At 43.1% G+C, this 25788-nt stretch overlaps 1 protein-coding gene across 2 annotated transcripts in view; it reads left to right on the top strand.

Moving 5' to 3' along the window:
- The window catches only part of DLEC1 (DLEC1 cilia and flagella associated protein), a 1790999-nt gene that overhangs the window by 26692 nt on the left and 1738519 nt on the right, over window positions 1-25788 (top strand). For both annotated transcript variants that reach the window (XM_069647686.1, XM_069647685.1), the window contains exon 2: window positions 7117-7388. In XM_069647686.1, the coding sequence (XP_069503787.1) occupies window positions 7152-7388 (237 nt within the window). In that variant the 5' untranslated portion in view covers window positions 7117-7151. The remainder of the gene's footprint in view (window positions 1-7116; window positions 7389-25788) is intronic.

Genomic DNA, 25788 nt, shown 5'->3' with positions numbered 1-25788 from the left:
CCGATGTAGCCAATCTATACATGGAACACTTTGAATCAAGAACAATTTAGCACAAAGTCAATCCTTTCTCTCAGAACATCAGCACATGGCATCGATACATCGATCATGTGTTCATGATTTGGTCAGGAAATGAGGAGGGTTTAAACAATTTTTTGGGATGGCTGAACATCCAAGATCCCAATATTAAATTCACTATGAGCTATGATGTAACACAAATGTCCTTTTTGGACTTATCATGAAATCTTCAATGGGCAATTTAGAGACCACTCTATAACCTACTGATAAGAACACCCTGCTGAATTTCGTGTTTTCAGCCATTGAGCTTGAGAAGCAATCTCCCTGTGGGTCAGTTCCTCAGAATACGGAGAAACTGTAGTTTAAATGAAGAATTTGAAAAACATAGCAAAGAACCAAGTACACGATTGAAGCAAAGGGGGTACCATGTGAAAGTAATCTGCAATGCACGCAAGCGAGCGAAACCTACTGCCAGAGCAAACTGTCTCATTCCCCGGAAGAAAATCAAACTAGAAGAAAAAATCACATGCATCACGACCTTGAGTCCAATCAGCAACAACTTACGGAGAACAATCCTAAAAAACTGGAAAATGTTATACACACCATTTTTCAGTCCTATTAAACCAAGATTCGGTTAGAAGAGACAATAAAATCTGCAGGACATCCTGGTGCACACACATGAGAACCCTGAAAAAGATAAAAACAAACAAAACATTAGGTTGGACCTCCCACCAGTAGTAGGACACTACAGATGTGGAGGATGCTCAGTCTGCCCACTCACTGAGAACATGAAAGAAGTGCATCTATATGGCCGTAAGTGGCAACTAAAATCTTTTTCAAATTGCAGATCCAAATGGGCAATCTATGGAATAAAGTGCCCGTGCCACCTGATGTATATTGGAAAAACAAAACGGGAAGTGAGAGCACGAATATGTGAGGACCGCTCCTGTATTAAGAATAAAGTCAACGATAAACCAATGGTTTTGCATTTTGTCCAACATAAATCTACAGACATGACATGGTTCATCATCCAAATGATCGAGCCCTTGCCAAGAGGTGGAGATGGAGATGTCCAATTGAGCAGAGCAGAGCACAAATGGATATTTGAGCTAAACACTGTCATCCATGGCCTAAACACAAGCATCGAATGGGGGCTATTCATGCATGACAAATAGACTGGTTACACTAAGACAAGACATGCCTCGGTTTTTTCCAACATGGTTCTTGCCCTCAAATCATGAGACCTCCAGCAGCAGCCCACACCCTGTGCAGAACCTCCAGTGTTAGACACACATGCCAAGGACTAGTCCTCACAGGACAAGCAATATATAATTCATACATCCTTTCTGATATCTAAGTTACAGGAGTCAGCTATCTCCAACGAGGACATGCAACTGCTTTCATTTTGTCATTTATTTTGTCACGGCCCTGGGCAGCAAACCTATTAAGAGCCAGCAAAAGCCATGCTCCTCCCCTTTCTAATAGGCTATGTATGTGACTCTGAATAGACATGCATTGTCTGCATTATTCTTAACACATTTTTCTCAACACTTTTTCTTAACACATTGACTTGTGCGTTTCAGGCATACTACTGCACAGAGAAAGTGACAGAGAAAGTGAAAGCAACCCGTTTCACTCATCCAGGATAGCACCCCGCCATCGCATCCAAGCCTCGTTCTCAATACGATGCTTGGTTGCGCTTCATGTAAACAGCACACATTAGATGATCAGAGAGAGCTCTGTAGCGTCCAGCGCAATATATGTGCAACCAGTCCCCTCCGGACATTCAAATCATTTAATGAGGTAAGCAACTGCTGCGCTCACCCGGCCCCCTTTTAAATCAGGTCAGGAAAGAGATGGCCACCCGCCGGCCACACTGTCAATACGACGTTGTGCCAATAGCTCAGTCTTTATTCAGAAAACTGTTACATAGGTATGAAGAGTCCTCGCAAGTCATGTGCAGGTAGTAATTAAATCAAATATTTGTTTTTTCCAAAGTAATTTGGCAAAAATGCGAATCTTACTGGGTCTGAAAAAGGAAAAAGAACACACTAATCTTGCAGATCTAACCATGTAGTAGGATTAAAAATAATACAAAGAAAACTAATGCTGAGATCTGTGTCCCTGTATTTTTTGCAGATCCAATCACGTATTGGATTGGGATGCACTAAGGAAGTGTCCCCATGTGTGGTTTTCCGGTTCCACTTGGGATTACAAGGAAAATAAATAATTGGGTAAGAAAGAATTGGGTGGGCAATGAACACCACTACCTACCGTTGAGACGGAAAATAGTGAGATTACCACTAACAAGGAAAAATATTAATGAGGCCCACAAAAAAAAGAAAAATGTCTCCAAAGGGGGAAGCAACTGCACCCTTGAGAAGAAATTGGGCTTAACCAAGTATCCAAACTGGTAACAACCGCCCTAAAATATCGCTATGCCACCTGCCTTAATGGAAGGTATTATTACACTGTTTTAACTTTTAATTTCTTAGAGGGCATTATGCTTATCATGGTGATATTTTATATAAGAGAGGTGTCTTTGCGTGATTCAAAACTGATGTAATATTCTTATATTATTGGAAATGTAAGCAGTGGGGTTTTCAACTGACTCACCCTGAAATAAAATCACATGTATGTCCTGAAGATGGCTCTCACAACCAAATATGTGAACATGTGGGCACAAGTGTATCACGCGTAAAAGAGCCGAAACATTTGTCGACTTGAGAGAGAAACCAAACACTACGTTTTTTTTCCATGCTCCTACAAACAATAAAGACACTGAATAAATAATGAAGCTACTTTGTTTCACAGTAACTAAAAAAAACTGCTGCGTAGTCAACAAAACCAATGCAAAATAAATATTGCAGTAGAAACGTTTCTGTCCTCCTATTTAAGTGCTCTGTTACGTGTCCAAAATTAACATAAGTCACCATATACTTACCCCAGTCACATTTAACTGACCAAAGTGTTTGTGTAAAGAGTTGTGCATTATAAAACATAGTTTGTGATCTATTTCGCTGACTTCAGCGGCTTTTTATTTTGTACACCAAACAACAATTTTTCTAAATAAACGAGTGACATTAGACCTTGTTTTGATATTCTTCTCCCTCTAGCTGTATGCACAAATAGCTGCAGTTTTTATAAGTAAAACGGTGTAGGATCATTAGTGCACTTTTTGACTAAGGGAGGGGTAACCATAGATGTTTAGTCTCTTCCACATTTGCGTTTGGTCCCCCGTCAACAAAAAATCAGTGGAAGTACCCAAAAGATTGTCTACTTTGCAATAAGCCATTGCGAGATTGGGGTTTCAGGGAAAATTAAACGGGGGGGTGGAGGGGAGGTGGGCTCTCCTTCCTCCTGACCTGTCCTCCCCCCTGTCCCCCATGTGATCCTCCCACAGAACACAACCCCCAGGGTCGAGATCAGGAAGCTTCTGCCTTCCTTTGGCCACATGAGAAGGGTCCCAGGCCAAGATTCTCTGGGGAATCACTCCTGATTCATCACAGTTTATTGACAAAAGTAAGGTTTATTTGACTCTTCCCCAAGTACAGTCTCCAGGTTCTATGCAATACTAGTGGCCGCACCGCTTGCCCCTCATGTGGAGAAATCGAATCAGAGTTGTCTTAATAGCTTTTTCTGTGCAAGCGCCTGCAATAGAGCATATGTGAATGTGCTTACCAGTTTGGGTCTGGGCCATTGAGGGGAAACATCACACTGGAAGACCGTTCAGCAGCCAGGGACCTGCAGGGATTGGGCACAAAGCCACATACAGTATGTGGGTCTTCTGCCTGACCTTTATAATGCCACCGGACCATTTATAGCATGGGCACTGCCAACAGAACTTGCAGGGTTGCCAGATTAGCTAACTAATCCTGTGAGTACGATTAAAGAGAACGTATGGAGGGCACAGCCAAGAACAAGCCATATTATACCAAACAATAACCACACAGATCCCTATAAAAGGCTCAACCCAACCGGAGAAAGTGTGGCAGTTACCAGGAATCGACGGAGAAAGCAAGGTGCCAGGAGGCAGAAGGAAAAAAGCACAATAGGAGGGAACGCTTCAGATTGAATAGTATCCTTTGCAGTCTAAACCAGCGGATTAAAACTGTGAGAGCTGAGAGACCAAAGCAAGCAACGGTCAGCGGAGAAAAGCCCACTGGCGAAACCTGAAGGCATCCAGGGCCCGAGAAAGCTATACTTCCATAGGAACCCAAAGGACCTGTGTGTTCTGAAGAAAAACTGCACACTTAAGCGTATTGCAAGGGGGCAACTGAACCCCTAAAGTGAGAATAACTAGCGACGACTGTGAGTGAGCAGGGGACTACATGCCTTTTTTTATATTTACATTTTTATTAGATTTACAATCACAATATTTAACATAAAACGTACATCAATAAGTTAACAGTTTAACATACATCTACAATACATAAATACATCATAAGATTCATCACATTGGGGTATATCATTAACAAAACAAAGAAAACACACAAAAACCACAGAGAAACGGAGGATATAATGATATTCTTAGGTTATCAGCTCTAGAACTCTTCCCCAAATTTGGTCATATCTCTGAAAATGATAATTCTCTCCATTCTGGCCACCTGTCTTGGGTCTGAAATCCATTCTGCTATCTTTGGTCTTTCCACTTCCTTAGAATAACTTTTTTTGCAGAGTTAGATGCCCTGAAGAACCAACATCTTTGAGGGTAGGTGAAATCAGCCACTAATTCACCTTCGCCCAGAATCCCACTTAGAGTCACATTCCACATCAAGTATGAGAACCTCCATTAATTTTCAGTGAAACCTTCCTCCAAAAGTGCCTCAGTTCATAACACTCCCAGATCATATGTTCAACCGATCCTTTAGCATGTCTGCATCTCCAGCACGCCTCTGAGTCAAGCAGCCCCCTAGCATGTAGCCTTTCAGGTGTCCAAAAGACCCTGTTTAATATCTTGATCTGACGACTTCTCTCACCCAGATTTAAAGATGTTAGAGCCACATTCTTGCAAATGTTCGACCACCTATTCTCGCACATCTGTGTCTAGTGTTTCTGACCATTTGTCCAATCTTTCTGAATTAGGTTCCCTGTATTGACACAGCTTCTTGTACACTCCATAGGCCATATGGCCTTCTGATTTATATTCTTTCAACCAGTTATGCCACCCTTTGTCTGCATCTGGAACTTTGTTCATCAATGTCTTCTTCAGCTTTCTATATTCCCCCAGAGTACAGTCCTGGAGGCCTTTACTTACAGACAGTTGTTTAAAATTGAGCCATTTTTGCCCATCCACTAGATCTTCTAGATACCGGATGCCCCCTATTATCCAGTTCGGCCAGAGAAGGGATTTCTCATCCAACTTTAAGTCGGGATTCAGCCAGATTGAGGTGATGGAATTACCTACCACACCCTGCTTGCTTTTCTTCAGAAGATCTCTCCAACATGTTCTAATAAAAGTTGTTGGCGGAAAGGATTCGCAGCCAGCCCCATCCACAGATGTAAGAATAGCTCTCGGGGAGTGAGGAGAAGATCTACTGCTCTCCGCCTGCGTCCAAACATCATTCGAGTTTTCAATGAATGGAACTAGGTGCTTTGCACCAAACGCCAGTTGATGGTTGTCAAAGTCCGGAACACCCAGACCACCTCTCCCCTGAGACAATTGCAGCTTCCCCAATTTAAAACCAGGCTGCTTATTAGTTTCCCATAGAAAGGCTTGAATCAAGCTATCAATTCTCTTAACAAAACCCTTTTTGATCTGTAGAGGAATCATGCTCAGCACATAACTGATTCTTGGAGTCAACGTCATTTTGATAGCATATACCCTGCCCTAAAGGCCCAATTTCAGCTCATTCCACATTTTCAGGTCTGATTCTAAATTTTGGGTAACACATGCAAGATTGATCTCCATCATTTTCGACATGTCTTTTGTCAACCAAATCCCTAAATAACACATCTTTTCAGGACACAAATTAAATCTGTACGTACTCATACTTAAGATCGAACAGGAGCTTGATGCTGGCATTGCTTCTGACTTCATCCAATTGATCTTATATCCTGAGACTCTATGGAAAGCCTCAATTTGTTCCATCAACGCTGGAATTGAAGGAAAAGTGATATGCCCATTATATCCCAGGGGCTGCCAAGAAGTGAGCTGGCCATTATACCGTCAGGCTGTTAATGAGAGAGCTAGGCACTATATACACAAATGTTTCCAAATGACAGGTTGGGCACCGTAAACTTGACAAGCGTGCTTTAGCTCGGCCTGTCTGTGCCTAGAGGGTCCTACAAACCGCATGCTAGGTGCTGTAACCTTGAGACTGTGAAGAAGCTTAATGTGAGCTGTGACCTGACAACCACAAAGAAACATTATAGAACCAGGGAGAGACCAGTACCCCTGCTGTTTCCCTTTGCTACACCTTTTTGTTTAGGCTCTTTTATAGCAAACACCCTTTTCTTTGTAGAGAAACCCCAAGTACCTATAGGAATGCATCCCATTACCAATCCTGGCAATAACATTTTCTGAAATGTATCCTGTGCCATAGGTTCTGTTGATTTACCACACAACTTGTTTCTAACTTTCTAAACTGGGAATCTGTTGTTCTTACTGTACAATTTCCTATGTAAATCAGTTGTGTCAATGAGTGTGTGGCACACTATGCAATATGTTATGTGAAATGTTATCCTAGTATATTGGTCCTTTTTGAGAGCTTTTCCTTTATAGACGAATCAGTCACTCACTGGCAAACAATGTTTCCAGTGAAATTAGCTACATGTACCCTCTCAATATGTGGTCCCTAATGCTTAACATGATGATGTTGGAGCGGGTTTATGTTTGAACCCTGACTGCCACTCCTTTGGGCCCAATTATTTGTAATTCATGTTGGAACCAGTATGTAACTCCTGATTTGTGTCCAGGTTATTCATAACGCCAAAGATGCAAATCAGGCATACCCAGTGCATGCTGGATATGCCTAATTTGGACACACAATGGTTCCTTGAAATCTCGACTGTTGTGAATAATGCAACTGTTAACAAATGATGTTTCCTGAATTTGTTGTGAATTGGCATGCTCATTGCGGCTCTATCCACCTCTTCCAGGTGTAACTCCCTGATGTTCTACTGAAGAATCCATCATGGACGCACAAGAAGAAGAAGAATCTAGTGCGCCAGAAGAAGAATCTAGTGCGCAGGAAGAAGAATATAGTATCTCCTCATTGGATCCATATTTGCCCACCCGCCGACCTTCCTCTGAGAAGAAATTCACCACTCCCGTGTCCCTCATGGCTGTACGCAGAACATCCTCAGCAAAAACCTTTACCTCCCCTGAACCAGCCATGTACAGGCCCAGGCCATCTTCCCAGAGAACTCAGGTAGCATTTCTCTTGTGTGGCTGCCACATATATTAGCAGATATAAGCATAATTTTCTCTTAACTCTCAGTCATGGTAACTTTGTCTCAGTTCCCTTCTGACCTACATCCATGAAGATGTATCGATAGACTTTATTGGATTGAAATACATGTTTTATTTAGAATGCGCATAATCTCCTGTGACGGGAGAAACTGGGCAGACTAAACTGCTTCTGGCTGCTGGTCTTAAGAATTTGCGATTTACCTGAGAAATATATAGATTATGGAAAGAGCAAGGTTTTCTGATTTTCTTTCTGAATGCCAAGTAGGAATTCTTTGTTCAGAGTTCCATCGGAAATGAGTGGCACAACCGAGGACCCATGACTTAGATGACCCAAGCGTTTCCATGGACAAACTGAAAGAAAGGGACTGCTAGGCGTTGTTGATCGGAGGAACGCAAGGCATGGGATGGTTAATGAGGAACTTGTTTTGCCATGGGATTAGAAGGGGAAAGTCCATTGAGGCTTTTAAAAATAAGGCAAAGGATCTTAAAAGTAATACTTTACTGAACTAGTAACCAATAGAGGTTTCTCTCACATGGTCAAACAGATGAGAATTTAGGGACATGAAAAAAGGAGCCTCACAGCAATATTAGCCGTGCAAGTTGATATGCCGAAAGCCCTGTCAAGATGGAGTTACAGTAGTTGTTCAGTTTAGTTGGAGTTAATCAGAGAACCCACCACTACGGGTCGATCTGACTTTGGAAGGAAAGGTAGAATAAGTCGTATAAATCGAAGGCGACAAGAAATGGTCTTGATGTTTTCCCTACTTGGTGATCACAGTCTAAGTTAGATTGCCAAATACACCCCAAATTCCTCAGCTGATTGGAAAAGGAAGTTGGGAGATCAAACCGCATAGGGCAAGATTTTATTTTATGTTTTGTTTTCTATAGAGCATAGGGAGATGAGTCTGTCTACAGTACTGTGACAGATAAACAGTGAAGATCAAACTAAATCACAATAGAGTTGTGGAAAAGCTATCATTCATCCGTGCCACAATATCTCTGAAGCAATTTTGAATTCATGCACATTTAAAGTAACAGCTCTTAGCTTTAGCAACTGTCCTCCCTCCATGGACCAGGGCTTCTTTAAACATTGTTTTGAGCCCCTGTCTAAACTTTGTGCTGTAGGATTGCTTCCTTTAGTTGAAAAGCTAAGGAGGCTTTTCATTTTTGGAAGCCCCAGGAAGGGTCGACTTGCAGTTGTTTATACATTTTTAGAAGTTGCACCTGGCATCTTTTAGGGAACCTGCCAATGCTTAATTTGTGGGGGTGTTTGCCAGGGCTCAGCCCGACTCTTATTTTTGAGCCCTGGCACTTGCTGTTTCAGACTCACTTTAATTATGAAGATTTAATTTGATAGTCAGTGCATCCACCAACCACAATGAGCAGGTGCGAGTTGTAGTGTAATCCCAAATATGTTGACACTGTGGGCTGCAGCTATGGGTGGTGGCAGCTGTGGTGGGGAACTGCCCACCTGCTTTGTCACAGGAGTTCTAGAAAATATTTGTGCCCCTGGCACTTATTGTTTTCGAAATTAAGAACTGGAACCTGCTTAGCTAGTAGCAACAAACATAATTCTCGACAAGGTCAGCAGCGTTTGTAAATGAGTGAGCTCGCGAATGAGGAAGGCCCTTTAAAAGATGTGACCGGTGTCAAGCAGCAGGCATTGTTGACAAAGCGCCTTGCAGTATGGTACACAAGTGACAGGGTCAGATTTACACTGCTGCATAACGTTTGGAATATCTCTAGCCATTACTTAAACCTGAGATATTGCAGCATTTTTTTTAATAACTTTACAAAGGTAGCGGGCGCCCCTCTCTCGCAAGAACAGACATGATAACCTGTTCAGTGGTTATTAACCACTTGAGAGTTCGCAGCCACTGCTTTTACTCACTGTGCCTTTCACAGATGGGAAATATCCATTTGCATATCAGTCTTTGTCCTGCCCAGGGTGAAACACGTGTATGGGGTTGCTGGTGGTACTCTCGTTCAGATTGGAATTGCCATTGTATTTCGGTGCTGGACTGCCCCTGGGCAGGACAAAGACTGATATGCAAATGGATATTTCCCATCTGTGAAAGGCACAGTGAGTAAAAGCAGTGGCTGCGAACTCTCAAGTGGTTAATAACCACTGAACAGGTTATCATGTCTGTTCTTGCGAGAGAGGGGCGCCCGCTACCTTTGTAAAACTATTTGTTAAGGAACCTGGGATTGGTAACCCTAGGTCTCCTGGGGGCAACCAGACGTGGTCTCCCTCTCACTGTGCTTAGAGAGGCATCAGCTTCACCTCACTGATGATCCCCAACAAGGGTGAAACACGTGTATGGGGTTGCTGGTGGTACTCTCGTTCAGATTGGAATTGCCATTGTATTTCGGTGCTGGACTGCCCCTGGGCAGGACAAAGACTGATATGCAAATGGATATTTCCCATCTGTGAAAGGCACAGTGAGTAAAAGCAGTGGCTGCGAACTCTCAAGTGGTTAATAACCACTAAACAGGTTATCATGTCTGTTCTTGCGAGAGAGGGGCGCCCGCTACCTTTGTAAAACTATTTGTTAAGGAACCTGGGATTGGTAACCCTAGGTCTCCTGGGGGCAACCAGACGTGGTCTCCCTCTCACTGTGCTTAGAGAGGCATCAGCTTCACCTCACTGATGATCCCCAACAAGGGTGAAACACGTGTATGGGGTTGCTGGTGGTACTCTCGTTCAGATTGGAATTGCCATTGTATTTCGGTGCTGGACTGCCCCTGGGCAGGACAAAGACTGATATGCAAATGGATATTTCCCATCTGTGAAAGGCACAGTGAGTAAAAGCAGTGGCTGCAAACTCTCAAGTGGTTAATAACCACTGAACAGGTTATCATGTCTGTTCTTGCGAGAGAGGGGCGCCCGCTACCTTTGTAAAACTTTTTTTTAATAACTGTTGCTCGATCTCCTAACTACCCGGAGGTTGGGCCGAGTGAAAAATTGGATTACTATTTTTACGGCCAGTGAGGCTACAGTGCACCCTGCTCCAACACACTGCCACAATTTGGAGAAGAAACGCTAAGGATGTCAGAGTGATCCCTGCCGGGGACTCGGGCAGTTAGGGAAGGTTGGGACGTTGGCTTCAGCGCTAAAAAATTGATAACTCCCTGCAGTCTTCATTACTCCTAGTCATACTCTTCCTCGTCACAGTATTTAACTTATAAGGCTCCTGTATGTTATACAAGATTCTTTTACCCCAAGGGTTTACCTTTAGCCCCTTTTCTCCTATGGAAGAGATATAGCATCTCCTCCTTCCCCATCATTCCTTTGTACTTTTCCATGTAACATCATTGGGCACTTCTATTCTTTGGGTGGGTGAAGAGGAATGTTAGTAGCATTATGAGGAAGAGTAAGACTAGGTGTAATAAATATTAATGGTAAGTAACCTGATAATTACCTGTACAGAATGGAAGGGGCCTAGGACAATCGCACTGAGTCTCAGGATGTCTTCTGCACGCCCCATCACCACCTTTAATAATCTTATGTGTCTGAAAATCCCAGGTCATAACACCCAAATGTTGTGGACATGGGGGTCCTCCATATTCGATTTGTAGTATCTGATAAATGTATTGGGGTCAGCCCAGATGGTTGCCCTGCAAATATCCTGTAAAGAAACTCCATGAACATTTGTCTATGAGGGTGCCAAGCCTCATAGGCAAATGGACCTGCTCTGAATGTTCCCTGAAACTTGCCGGCCTGCTGTTTCATGTACCATTGTGAGGACAGAGCAAATTCACTGGCTGATGGTTGCAGCTGTGGCCTTCCTTCCTGGGCTACTTGCTCCAAATGTAATTGGTAGGTTGTCTGTATTTCTAAATGGGTCGGTGCTTCATAAATATTCCAGTACTGCACTTTCTACATCTAGGCAGTGCCAGGCCCCTTCTTCTGTGAACGCCGGGTTTTGAAAAAAAAGGCAGAGAGGATTGTATTAGTATGAATAACAGTGCATGTGTTTATTTAAAGAGGCAATTCTTTGAACTCCGCTATGCAGCCACTCACCAATGTACCAAGTCTTTTGGCACAACAGTTGTGCTTACTGTTGGCTCCACATACACTCATCAAAATGGATGAGCAGGGTCATTTATGAATATGAATGAGCCGGGAGTGCGCCGTCTCCAAGCTAACTATAGTTGAAAGGCAACAATATACGTATCTTTTTTGAGGGTCAACATTGGGTAACTCGGGTACCCTGAACCCAGAGGAGGGGTGAGTACACTATGGCTGCAACAGCAAGACGGATACCACAAGCACTAGGCTCCAAAGCAGCTGCCCTCCTCTTCAGTCCCTCACTTCTGATCGGTCCTGTGAGGAATGCGCAAAAAAACAGAGCCCATATGTCCAAAGTGTGTGTGAATGTTGCATTGTCCTTACCGCTTCCTCAGATTTCTTACATTCTCTGTATGGCCCAGTACTTCCAATGGAAGATCAGCTAGCCTGCGCTCTCGGTCCTCCCACCCCACAATGAAACTGTAGTGGTTGGTCCTTTGTTTGCTTCTGAAGCTGGGTTTGGCAGATGTCAACTAGACTGCTGCAGATGGCTGTGTCTAGTCAGCTTTCACCCTACATGTACACATTAGGCCTCACTGTCCAGACCTCATCCTGAGCTGCGGCCTCTCCCAGATGCATGCCCCATCATCAGAAAGCCATTAAAATCTCTGCTATGGACATGTTCACATTTCAAACCCCTTGCGATGCTTCTCTTCCTTAACACCAGAGTCTGGGCTACCAGGCATGCCACGCTCTTGGGTTTTAGCTTATTAACTCAGAATATATGTATATGAAGTGATAGAGAATTATTTTTCTGATTATCAATGCTATTACAAGACCCATTTACTAAATCAAATTAATCCTGTGCAAACAGGATCACGTGGAGTGTTCACATGTGAGAGGGGGAGCCTGATATTGAGAATGTTGACATACTGACTGTCATGAAAGATCTTTATAGTACCACACTAGGCCAGATGGATACCTTTTTTGTGGTAACTGCTTTCAGTTCTCAGCGACTGCTCCTCGATGATTACTTCTTAGAGAAATCTGACGCAGGCTGACCCCCTGCCCCCTCCCAAGCAGGTAGACTGGTTGGTTCTAGTATGCTACAAAGCCCCCAATCCAGACCACCTTCACCAACCGGCTTCAACCACAGATTGAATTCCAGGTAATTGAGAGTAACCTGGTTCACTGCTGCCATCTAGAGAGCAGTTGTGGGAAGCGCAATGGATGCATACATACATTTCAGAAGTTACTTCACCACAGAGTTTTGTATAATGCACATGGTACTCCGTCCTCCTAAAAAGTGCTCGACTATGCTAAAGGTAAAGTGAATTTCACGATGTATGCTTAGGAATGGGGGTCTACACATTAGGGTGCCTATCTCCCCAAGACTACGTGCCAAGGTTATAGCAATCGGGAAATTAGAATTTAGGGTTAACAGTTTCATTGTAATCTCCTCTAATGGCTCAAAGGGACTTCTTGTGAAAGGCTGCAGCCTGAGTCATCTTCGAGAGCTTTGAAATCAATAAGCTCTTAATTAGCTAACTCATGTCACTCCAAGGCATCATCCCAAGGTTCACAGAACACCTTTGTGGCGGCCCACTGTGCCCTTAGGGAGGACACTGGTAGCCGCTTCCGAAATTCATCTCGGAGGAGCAGTAAGATATCTGACGTGCCACATTCTCAAGCCTAACATGATTTCTACCACATTCTGAAATTGTCCTAATGTCAATATAGGCTAAGAGTTGAAGGCCTTCTAGCTTGCTCTACAGTCTCTGCTTCTGGAAAGTCCCAACCTTTTCAGCCCCCTCTTTTCAATTTCCACACCAACCACTGAATCAGCTGAGTGCTGGGCTAATCCTGTCCTTCCTTAGAAGAGAACACTTCGGAATCAACCATGCTGTCTCTGCCGGGAAACAGCCCTTCCTTGGCTAGTATGTTACCATCATTATCAGTGTGGCCTGGCTGCCTCTAATCCTTATGATTACTCTATGGTATCAACAGGATTGGGGGAATGCATATACTAACGCCTGAGATGGATCTAGTCACTTGTGGTGTTTGTGTGGAGGCAGATAGCTTTGTCAGAGCTTCCAGAAAATGAGATCTTGTTCCTTCTTATTGTTTTATGTATGCCAGTGCTATGGAAGTGTCTGTTCTTACAACTCATGTTTGATTCTCCACTTTCTCCTTGAATACTTTCAGAGCCCTACCATTCATAGCCAATTCATTCAAGTTGGATGCCTGTGACCTTTCCACGTGTCCACTTATACCGGTGACACAAGCTCTACAATATTGCCCCATCCTAATTTGCTGGTGTCTGCAATAAGTATGATCTTCTGACGTGGTTATAGATATACCTCTTTTTGAGGTTGGCCCTGGATCTCCTCCACTGGAGACTGCCCCTTACATATATGGATCCTGTTTTGGAATTCCTGGGATACTGGCTCCAGTGCCAGTTCGGGTCTTAATTGGAGTCTGGCCCAAGTCACTGTATAAATGCTTGGGACTACAAACCCCTGGACTCTTAGTATTTCTCTGGCTGTTAATTCACCCTTTCATAGCATCTTAGGCTATAGCTTTTATAGACTGAGACCACTGTCCCTTTGAATGGCATTACCTTCCTTCCCTTGTACAAAACTGTGGCCCTATGGACTGACGTATCTGAGAAGGCATTAAATGGGATTTGTTGACATTCAACATGAACCCCGACTCCGCAGGACCCAGACAAGTTCTCTGAAGATGCTTGCCTGAGGTCCCTGAGGGTTGCTCTGATCATCCTGGACACCCTCCTGATGTAGAAGGGAGGCTAGTGGAGCCAGGAGTTTTCAAACACCCTAGGGGAAGATTTCAGACCAAATGTGAGTATCCTGAACTGAGAATGGTCGACCTCCACTGAAAACATCAATAATTGCTGGGGTTTCCTTCTGATGAGTACATGATGGTATAACTGTTTTCTATCAAGGCCAATTTTAAAAGGCGACTCGGATGAAATTCCTATAGCCACGTTGAATTTTTTAATGTCGCCAAGCCATTTTGCCATAATCCCTGAAGGGGTATCTAGATCTAACATATTTTTTAATAGGCTATAGATATTTTCATTCTTATCACTATGCTCGTGAATTTGGAGATGAAATATACTCTGATGAATCTTGCAGCGTGTAAGCTAAGTAGTAAGGCCCAACTCATTAGAGGGCCTCAACCAGTGTACTTTGTAAAACCCTGAACAACCTATGCAATATTTTGCCTTTGAGCACCTTTAACCATTAAAGTTCTTTATAATAAAGTATACGTAGTCCATATGAAGTGCTGGGAACAATGTAGGCGTTGATGATTTTAAGAAGGCCCTCTGCAGAAGAACCCCCATTATGGGATATAAGTGACTTGGCTGCATAGACTTTCTAATATTGGCCAACAATTTACTATTAAAAATGTCATAGATGGGCATATCAAGGTATATGTAACGTGAAACAATGTCAATTGAAGTCCCCTCAATTTTCCACGTAAAGTTTCTAGATCTAGAGTCTTTCTTGCCATTACTGACCATACTCTTAGTTTTCCCCAAGTTAATATCTAATCCATTCAAAATTGAATATTATTGAAGGACCTTCAATCTATGCTGGAGGCCGATGGGGGTGTGTTCAAAGATAACCGTGTCATTCGCATAAGATAGCCAGCTAGTTCCTTGACTACCAAGTTAGGTGGGAAAATTATTGGCAAGCATTCAACGAGTCATCAAGATCTACTAAATACAAATTAAATAGTACAGGGGCCTTTGTACACCCCTCTTTTTAAACCATCATTTGTTGGGGTAGAATCTCCCAACACCCATCCCTGGTTTATTCTAATTTGCACCATGGTATCCGAATACATTGTCACTATAAAATGGAGAATAGTGGGGTCAAGTCCCCAAAAAGATCGTTTTGTCCATAATCTATGTTCATTCACCTTATCGAAAGCCTTTTTGTAATCAATGAAGCAGATGTAGAGAGTTTCTCCTTTTTTACAGCGAGCAGACTGGATAAGGAAGGATAGGCTCCATAAATTAGCAAGGTTATTCATACCATGTCTAAAACCTGTCTGCTGTTCTTAGCCTGTATCCAATTATTAATTATTTTTAAAATATATTGGCAGAAGATTTTACACAAGCAAACGACCATGGCCAATAAGCAGTCCTTTTCATGTAATTACCTCAGTACTTTCTTGTGTATTGGAATGATAATTGATTTTTTCCAAGAGCTAGGGTGTTACCCATGCTAATTATTAAGGAAAATATGTTTTCAATTACAATTGACTGTCCACTGGGATTGCCTTGTAGTCTATATTAGCCACTTTGTCTGGCCCTGGGGCTCTGAAACCTTTTAATTTAATTATACAATGTTCAATAACTTCAGCAAGAATTTTAAAACCTTTGCCTGAATATTCTTGAGTCAATTTAATTGAAGTGTCGTTGGGATAAGTATTACAAAAATATAATTCTTCAACATATTTTTTCCAAGTCAACGTAAAAATTGAATTGATTTCATTCTTGCTAGTGAGGGCCATTGTATGCCGATTATAAATGGACCAGAATTTGCGGGTGTCGGAATGGTGTAATGCATTATAAATCAAATGCCACTAAACTGTGGCCATACATTGCTTGTGTTGTCTGATCCAATTCCTATAGTCCGTCTTAAGTTTAGTTAGGTCCCTTTTAATGACACTGTAGGGGAGAAGTTATTTCTTAATAATTAGTACATTACTTCTAAATTCTTTCTTTTTAGACACAATTGCAATATCAGGCATTTGACTAGAACTATTTGTAGCATAGCTACCTTTTTTTTTTTTTTTTACTTTCGCAAATCCCTTCAATTACGATCTCCATTTGGTCATAGTATTTACAAAGGTCTATATTTTCTGTCCACGAAAAATAAGATATTATCTCTTACATTTTTGGATTGAATTTATCTATATTCCTCTTCGACCAAATGATACAATTTGCAGCATTGTTAATATTATATGTGCCAGGTATACATTCCAAGTTCTCAGCCACAATGGCAGAGATTCTCAATTTGCTAGCACAATGACCACTAGGGGTATTTAATATACGTTCAACTTGTTTAATATGTTTGGATAGTTCTCCCGGAATTAAGACATGGGGCTTCATTCTGAGTTTGCGGTCCAGAAAAAAGGCTGCTGTTAGCAATTTATTGGCACACTTTCCAGACCAGCAAACTACAACTCTGCCTGCCAGAGTCGTTGCACCCGACAGGTCTGACCTGCTGGGTGCAACGGCCCCGGAAAGCAGAGTTGTCATTGAACCACTAGCACCGTTAGCAACGGTGCCGGTGCTTCCGAGTCCCCATTCTCGTGGAGTCCTGTGGACTTGCCAAATCCGTCGACTGACTTCCTGCTCCGCCGGTACTTGTAATGTCCTGGTGGCACTGGGAAGTCAGGCAGCGGATTCAGTGTTACGAGGATGGCAGCAACCTGCCGGTAGCACCAGCGGGTTACCGCCGCGCTCGCAATGAGGCCCATAGTCAATCCAGGAATAGTATTTGCCGTTGGTCCATATGTATTTTACAATCTTAGAAGAATTAGTATCTGTATACATTTGTAACAGTTTCCAACTAAAGATAACATTCTCCCATCTGCAAGTGTCACAATAAGGATAGTCAAACTCCATAGCTACATCAAGAAAGGTGACCTCATGTTGAGTCTTCTTAAGACCGACCCCAACGTCTTTAGTGAGGTTGGGCAGCCTACAGGGATACGTTTTGAAAGTTGAAGTCACCCATGAATATAAAGGTGCCTTCCGGGTCAATTATTGACCATTCATTTCAAATGTATTTAGTAAGAGAAATTATATGTTCCGTCATGTGATTACCCGGGGGGAGGGAGGGGTCGTTGATATTAATCATCAATGTACGTCCCAGAGAGGTATGAGGCTTAAAAGATATATTGCCAGCAAGCACAAATTGTGATTTCGAATTTATTTTAAAATCTTCCTAAACTAGGCTGTTTTTTGCTCCAATAGTAAGGCCTTCAGAGGGCCTGCCTCCTAATTGGGTTAAAGGCGATCTCTGGATTATTAGGTATCTGTCTAGGCTAAATTCATGTACCAACCACGTTTCTTGTAAAACAAATACATCGGATTCATTTAGCAGAATATGACAAATTGGATTAGTTGAAAATGAATTAAAACGCTGAGTATTCCAAGAAAAGGTTTTGAGGGAATCTTTAGAAAAAGTATCTGGTCACACCCGACTTCTTTACCCCCCCCCTTTCATTGTTCTTGATTGTATTTTCTATATAACCAGTTATGCCCTCCAGAGCTGAGGATAATTTGCCCATAATGCCCTCCAAGTTACTATATCTTGGGCTGTCTTCATTTCCTTTCAGCGTCTCTCTAATAGTCAAAATAGGTTTAGAATGGATCTCCGGTATCCGTTGAAATTCATAGCCACCACTAAGGAAGACTTGAGCATTGGCCATAATAAATACCCTTGCTAATATAGGTGAAACCAGATGGACCAGAGCCCAGTTTGCTTCTTTAAAGCTTGTCGGGAGTTCAACCTGAATAATATCTTTAGATGAGATTAATTGAAGTTGCAGAATGCTATGTAATAGTTCTAAAATACGAGATCGGTTTAAAAAAGCACTGTTATCAAAAGCTAACATTTCATGAACTTTGATTTTAGTGCATAATTCACTTTGTGATAGAAGTTCAGCTTTATTTAAATCATTAGCAGCGGTAGCAGGATTATGGAATCTACATTCTCTAATTCAGAAGGTAGGTTAGCTGTAATTGTAATTGTTTTGTTTATTTATAATGCGCTTTATACCCAGAGGTTTCTAAGCGCGGACCCGGGGATCGTACCTGTGTTGCTCTGCATAGTCTTGCTTCCAAGGTGAGCGCATTGCCCCTGAGCTATTCTCCAGAGTTCCCTGACTTAACAGCCATACATCTAATGTTCCATTCTGAGCTCTAGCCATTGCCTGTTTAGGGTTAATGTTGGGTGTGTCGGTGGTCAAAGAGCAGAATCGGTTAGACAGTTCCAACTGAGCAGAGGCCTGAGGGACATGTGCTGAATGGAGTTTTTGCAGGCAGTTAATAGTTGGTTCAATCATCACCACTCCCCTGTTTGTTCTTAATTGCTCATTGTTGTCTGAGCTTGGCTCTACGTTGCCTTTTATAGTGTCTTCTCGGGGGGGGGGCCCTGTTTACTCAGTGAACTTTGCTCAGTGCTTCCATTGGCTTGACTAAGCTCAGTTTCAGCTTGAATTATAGTTTTGTGCATCAATTGCTTTAGTTTTTAATTCTGACACTACATGATGAGAACCAACTTTTTACTGTTTTAGAGAGGTGAGTGTGATGAATCCTGCTGAGTCATCACTGAATCCCAGCCTAGGATCTCCTCCCATGTGGCTAGGGGAAGGCAGCTGCTACCTGATCCTAACCCTGGGTATGGAATCATAGGGGAGGATCACATGGGAGCAGATGGCTGTCGGGGGGTAAGTGGTGACTCCTTTGGGAGGGACACAGTATACATCTTCTTGTGAGGATGAGAGTACTATAATTCCCAAATACCTAATGGCATGTTGTCATTGCACAAGTCCCTCCCATGAAGCTACCCAAAGAACATTCTATGAAAAGTCATCTAGACAGAATAAGATTTGTTCTTTGGGAGTTCAGGAATATGACATATGACATCCTCTAATTGTCATGACTCTGTCTTGGGTGGCGGACCTAACCCCAATGTTAAATCGTAAACCTTTTACATAACATCCCCAAACCCTAACAACTCTAATTTGAAAAAGCAATAAAAACTAACTAAATGTCAAAGGACCAAAACTACTATGGACTTCAGGATCCATAATGCTTGTGGTACTGGGAAGAGGGACTGAGAATTAGTAAGGACAAAGGTGCTATTGAACAGAATGTGCAGTCTAGTTGTTGTAGAGCAAGGCACCTGAGCGGGACATTTAAACCGAAGAATGAGCTGCAGCTGAGAGGAGGCACAGACGGAGTAGTAGAGGCAGAAGCAGTCCGGAGTTCTGGGACTGCCACATGAGCAGAAGGAAGAACACCAGCTGAACCCGACATGGGTTAAGAAGGTGTGCGGAATTGCAGTGCGCGCAGCAAGGAGCGTTGTCGTGGACGACAACGGGAGGAGAAGTCCAGCCATATGGGAGACGTGCTCCCAACCCGACGTGAGTTGCTTCAGTGTGCGGGAGGATGCAGAGGCCCAACAGAGCTGGCAGAGCTCCGGAGAAGAGCCGTGCAGACCGCTGAGGTTACGCAGGAGCTGTCAACAGAGTGGGCAGAAGAAAGAAGGTTTGCTGCAGCAGCAGAGGGTGGAGCGGAGACGCCAAAGGGGACCAGTGAGTTGGCCTGAAGTTAAAGGCAACTTTGGGGCGCTTCGAGCCAGATATTTGGCAGCAAAACATCATTTTGAATACTGAGCAATTAAAGTAAAGGGGCGACAAGGGCACAATTCCCTTTTTTATGGGATACCAACTTTGGGAAACCTGTATCCCACATTACCAACAGCCAAGAGACTGTAAAGAAGCAGTAGAAAGGCAGCAAGGGCACAATTCCCCTTTTATGGGGTACCAGTTTAGGGAAACCTGTAACCCACATTACCAACAGCCAAGAGACTGTAAAGAAGTAGTAAAAAGGCAACAAGGGCGCAATTCTCCTTTTTCGGGATACCAGTTTGGGGAAACCTGTAGCCCACATTGCCAAGAGTTAAGAGACTTGTGATAAATCCAATATGATTCACTCAGAAAACCTGACCTGGGACCCTTCTCATGTGGCTAGGGAAAGGCAGACGCTTTCTGATCCTGACCCTGGGGGTGGTGTTAGCCAGGAGGATCATGTGAGAGGGTGAACAGGTTAGGAGGAATGGGAAACACCCCCCCCCCCTTGTAATTTCCATCAAGACTCCAATCTCCATATAGTCTACTGTAAAATAGAAACCGTTGAAAGAAGTGATTTTCATGTTGGGGACTTCATGTCCCAGAATCCCCATAGAACTGGGATGAAGAAGAGGGCTGCAGAGGCATGAGGATATGAAATTCATCCCATTAATGATAAATGACCCACATCTGAGGGTAGCTGTGGGGCATAAAAGGCCCCCTTGGATGCAGGCCATCAGACCAAGATGGTAGAAGAAGACGCTGTTGAGGCAGCCGCAACAGGAGGGTAGTAGTAGTAGTAGTAATGGTGGGTTGAGGAGTTTTATACTCTCCACAAAGCTGCAGAGGAAGAAATCGTGTTGCAGCTAGGACGACAGCGGCAGGAAAAGTTAATGCCGGTCCTGAGAGGGTTGCAAGGGCTCAAGATTTCGTCTGCAGAGGTCGCGCAGCTGAAGGCATGCCTTCTTTCCCCCTTTTCTATTATAACGCGTTTACAGGGGGACGGGCAAGCACCTGAACACTGGGAAAGTAGTGAATAGTTTGTTTGCAGAGGTCACACAGCGGAAAGCGCACCTTTTTTGTTTCTGCCCCTGTGAAGCGTTCGGGGGTGGCAGGAGAGCCCCGGAACATTGAGAGAACTGTGAAACCGAGTAAAGCGAAAGACGAGAGCTGCAGGAAGCCATACCAGAGAGGTTGCAGCGTCCGGTAAAAGCCACGAAGCAGAGGAGCTGGAAACGGCAGGGCAGCCGGACGTGTACGCCAAAGCCGATGAGTTCACTGCAGAACTGTGAACCCAGAGTGCTCTGGGGTGTCTGCTGATTATATCCAGACCTTCTTGTTCCTTTTTGAATACTAAACTGACCTAAAAGTAGTTGTATGACACCTATCAAGCTGATTAAAAATCAGTGTGTTGGCAAGATAACAACTTAAACCTCTGAATCAAAGACTGTAATGATCACATATTGGGTTACACTAAAGTCACACATGTGAAGGGTACATATATCAAAAGAGGTTATTACCCATAAAGACTTGTAATAAGGCAATTAACAAACAACCAGTGTTCAGACTGTGTCAATCTTTTTGTGGATTCAAGGCTGGATTAAAAACGCTGCTGTTCTGTTGACTTTGGCCCTGGTCTTTCTGATTCATGTGCTGATCTCTTGATTTTGTTTTCTCTTTGTTTGTTCTTGTTGGCAATGCCTTCGGGCTTGTGATTGGCGCCTTATAAATAAATAATGGTGTCCTTCCTTTCCTGATTTGAGACAATGGGCTGACTGTCTCCTTTTGCTCCTGGTACATATTTTACTATAAACGTATTGTGAGGGGTCAGTAATGTGAGGCTCATGGCTGAGTTTAGTTTTTATTTTGAAAAGAAACAATATATAAACCCTAACTAAACATACTCCACCAGAGGATTCCCTACCTATTCTAAGATCTAAGGGAAAAACCTCTTAGCATACCCAAACCTAACCCTCACACTAAACAATCAAAGTAAAACAACCATAACATAAATAAAAGGTTACCAAACAATTAAGGTCTTGGTTGGAGTCAGTTTGTTGTGGGCAGATTCTGCTCCCCCAGAAATGTCAAAAGTCAATTTCTCCCAAGGGAAACAAAGTCTCAGATAAATTCTTGAAAAGTTCCAAAGAAAATAAAAAATCACTCAAACAAAAATCCACAGATAACCGTTTCTTCTTCTCTGGATGAAAAGCTCACTTTTCAAAGTTCCACAAAGAAAAACAGCACCAATGGTAATCCTGGATAAAGTTCAAAAACAAAAATGCCACTTCCACTTTACTTTGTGCAGTGTCTTGTATACAACCTCTCAGGATGCTTCCTTTAAGGAAATTTCTCTCCTTAAGACAATTTCCCTTTCTCTGTGTTGCTGTGAGGGCCGACTTCTCTTCCTTACAGACTGCTTCTACTTCAACTTCTTCAACATATGATAGCTGTGACAAAATTCTAGACAACCACAGTTCAACCTCTGCTGCTACAACTTGAGATTGTGGAAATGTTAATAGGCAACTTAAACAAGACTCTTTGACCTCTACAGGTTGGCAAGGCGCTCTTCTTTCCACTCCTAACAGAAAGGGCAGCCTCTTTGCCTTTCCTTTAAGTCTTGTAGCTACCACATAATCTGCTTCAGCTTCTGACTGCCACAAGGCCAGCTTTACTGATGCTTAATTATGTATTATTACAAGTACCCAGCTCCCTTCCCCCAGTTTAATATGCATCTCTGTGTCTCCGGGTTTGCCCCAAAGCTGTAATGCCACTCTCCCAGTTTCATATGACTTTGTCACCCTTGTATCAGAGGACCCTAGGTTCGTATTAGCTTCAACAACTTCAAAACAACAAGCTTTAGTTCTTATTTTAGCTGGTTTCCTCTTTGGAAGGTTCTGCCTATTGGCTTGGGCAAAACTTGTTCTACTTCTGATTCAACAACTTCAACAGCTTCTGCAACACTTAAATGTAGGATGTTGCAAGAGTTAAGGTTCACTTCAAAATAACTTTAGGCACACGCAATAGCTTCTTGATGGTAAACCTCAACGTGCTACTTGCGTTCCCTTTTACAAAGACAGCTTTCATCTTTAACAATGATCGGGAAACATAATATTGCATACGCGGCCACTCTGAAGTGATGTTTCCTTGTAACTGAATAGGAAAGTCTGCTACTGCTTATTTGATTATTACCACTACCGTTCTCCCTGTTAATAGGAGAAGGGCGACTACTTTGGGCAATCATTTTTAAAGTTACAGTGGAAACAGAAATACTTTTTTCACACGCGAGCTCTTCAGTTAATGCTGGGTATGTGTGTGATGCATTTTCCTTTGTTTGACAAGACTTCCCACAGCTAAGACTTCCACTCACTTTACCTTCCATGCAAATGAAGTTCAGCTGGTTACAGTTACCGCCAAGGAGTTTCTGCTGCTCTGGAGTACGGTCCTTCATTTACCAGCTCTGTTATTACAGTGGCTGCGGGCTGTCTCGACTTCCTGACTTCCCAACTTCTTTTCCTCTGCGTCTGCTACCACAGACACTCTAAGTATCCACATCTTCACTCTGCACAGGTGTCTTGGATGTGGCCTCATCAATGGAGAGTCTTCCTTTCTCCAGCTTCCCTAGCCTTGCTGTTGCACACGATCCTCGGGTAAAACACTGGACTTCAGCTCTGCATTCACGACAATTAGGCACACCTGGAAAGACTGCCAGCTTTCTCCAGTCTCTTGCAATGCAGCCACAGCCAGACCGGGTTTGTGAGCACAGGGCCAGCTCAGAGCCTGCAGGTGAAATCTGCTTGTTCTTTGCTCCGGCGTCCCTTCCGTGTTCACACTTCCATGTGAACGGCCAGCCTTCAGTTCTGTTTCTTCTCTTACTGCTGCTGCCGACCTTCCAGCTCCTGCTCCAGATTCTTTCTCTGACACCTCCTGTAGCAGCCTTTTATTCCCCTCAGATGGGTTAACTGGCTTTAGGTGCAGACCCTCGATCTTAATTGCCTGACCTTGCCATATGCTTTTAGGCTTGCTTGCCTGTTCTCTACGTCTGCATGTCGCTTTAGCCCGCTTCTTCATCACAGACCCTGAGGGATTTTGGGACATGCAGTCCCTTTCACAGAATTTTGGTTTTCCTACTGATTTGATGGTTTTAGCAACAATTTAATTTCCCTCAATATTTTTAGAAGAGGTGCTGTAGGACATTTTTAGAGATAGTTGGAATAAGAATGGCCACATTTCCATCATCCCTTTTAGTATACCTTGATCTCGGGCGTATATATATTTTTAGAGAGGCAAAAGACTGGTTCTTTCAATATACTAATTTGTTGTGTCGTACCCTGGGAGTTTATCTTCCTATCTTCAGTAGGAGGTTGAGATATTTTAAATTGACAATATGCCAATTCCTCATTTAACCCAGTAACAAAAGTGTCCCTCTCTAGGGAAAAATACTTTGTCTCATCCTGTGCAATCACCCCACCACCTTGGGCCTTGTCCCCACTCAGGTTATCCTCCCGCAGTACACCACCCCCAGGATTGGGATCGGGAAGCGTCTGCCCTCTCCTGGCCAACTGGGAGGAGACTTTAGGCAGAGTTTCAGTGGGGGGGTCGACAGGATTCTCCACAGTATGCTCTTGTCAACAGGACATCCACTTTCTGATTCTAGAGGACACATGGTCCAGTCCCTTTTGTTGTCAAGATTTCTCGTAGGCGTTTGTGAGCAGTGCGTATTTTGAAGTGTTTCCCCCCAAATGAATTATCTGAATTCATCTATCACCCATTTTCATACTAAAGTTTCTTTTTCTATGACTGCATGTTTTTTCTGCCCCCCCAGAGAATGTGCGATTCAAAGGCGATGACTAATTCTTTTCCTCCATCTTCCTTTTGTAGCAAAACACCCTCCAGGCCTTCATCGCTGCAAACTGCTGCGATAATTGTCTTGTAATCATGTATAATTCCTGAGAGACTAGGTCTTGGATAATTCTTTCTTGATTTTTAATACCTGCATACAGGCTTTTCTCTATGCAAATACCGTTCCTTTTTTATCATTGTCACATATTGACAGTATGAAACCAAAAGACACACTCTGGAATGTGCCACGTGTTCATTTAATGTTGTTATTCATGCCCATAGGTTAACGCATGTTTCGGCCTTGGGGCCTTTTTCAAAACCGGACATGTAACACTGCGTTATGATAATGCCGGTCAAGTGGCACAGCGAGTAGAGCGCTCGCTTTGACATCGGTGCAGAGTCTGCTAACGCAGGTTCGAATCCCGGCGGGGCCAAACTCAGCCTTTCATCCTTCCGAGGTCGATAAATGAGCACCACACACCGTGGGTAATAATAAGCAGCGCTCAGATACCTGAGGGTTTGTAGCGCTATATAAATGCCAAATTATTATTATTATTATAATGCCTTTGCAATAGTGTAGATTATTTCTTCTCACGCGTTAGGTTATCCCGGGATAGTTCCCTCTGTGCCAGAGTCAATGGTGTTCAGATCCCCTCCCGTGGCCACGATCTCTGTAGGAGAGGATCTTGGTTTCATGGTTTATTTGGAGGATGGGGAAAACTCCTATGACATTATGAATGCGACTTAGTTCAAGAGTTATAGGGCTTAACGGCGTTACAATACTGTAGTAGGAAGAGTATCCCTGAATACCCTAAACATTTCCAATTCCCACATATTGAAGTACCTTCTGCGAAATTATGGGCACTTCTGGAATAGTTTTTAGCCATGGCCAAGAATGATGGGAGCCATTCCTTATTCTGAGGCTCAAGTATTTTCTTGATCATGTCCACAAGGTCTTTTCTTGGTTCCTTGCCTTTGGCAGATATTCCACAGCCAAAATATTCTATTTGTTCTTGTGCTATTCTGCACTGTATTATTTGCTTACTGTTATTCCCACTTTCCTTAAAATCTTAAACAACTCATGAAGAAGTCCAATAGATGCAAG

The sequence above is a fragment of the Ambystoma mexicanum genome, chromosome 2q (assembly GCF_040938575.1).
Source record: "Ambystoma mexicanum isolate Mex_15411 chromosome 2q, UKY_AmexF1_1, whole genome shotgun sequence".
NCBI lineage: Eukaryota > Metazoa > Chordata > Amphibia > Caudata > Ambystomatidae > Ambystoma > Ambystoma mexicanum.
This window is presented reverse-complemented; position numbering and strand designations above follow the sequence as displayed.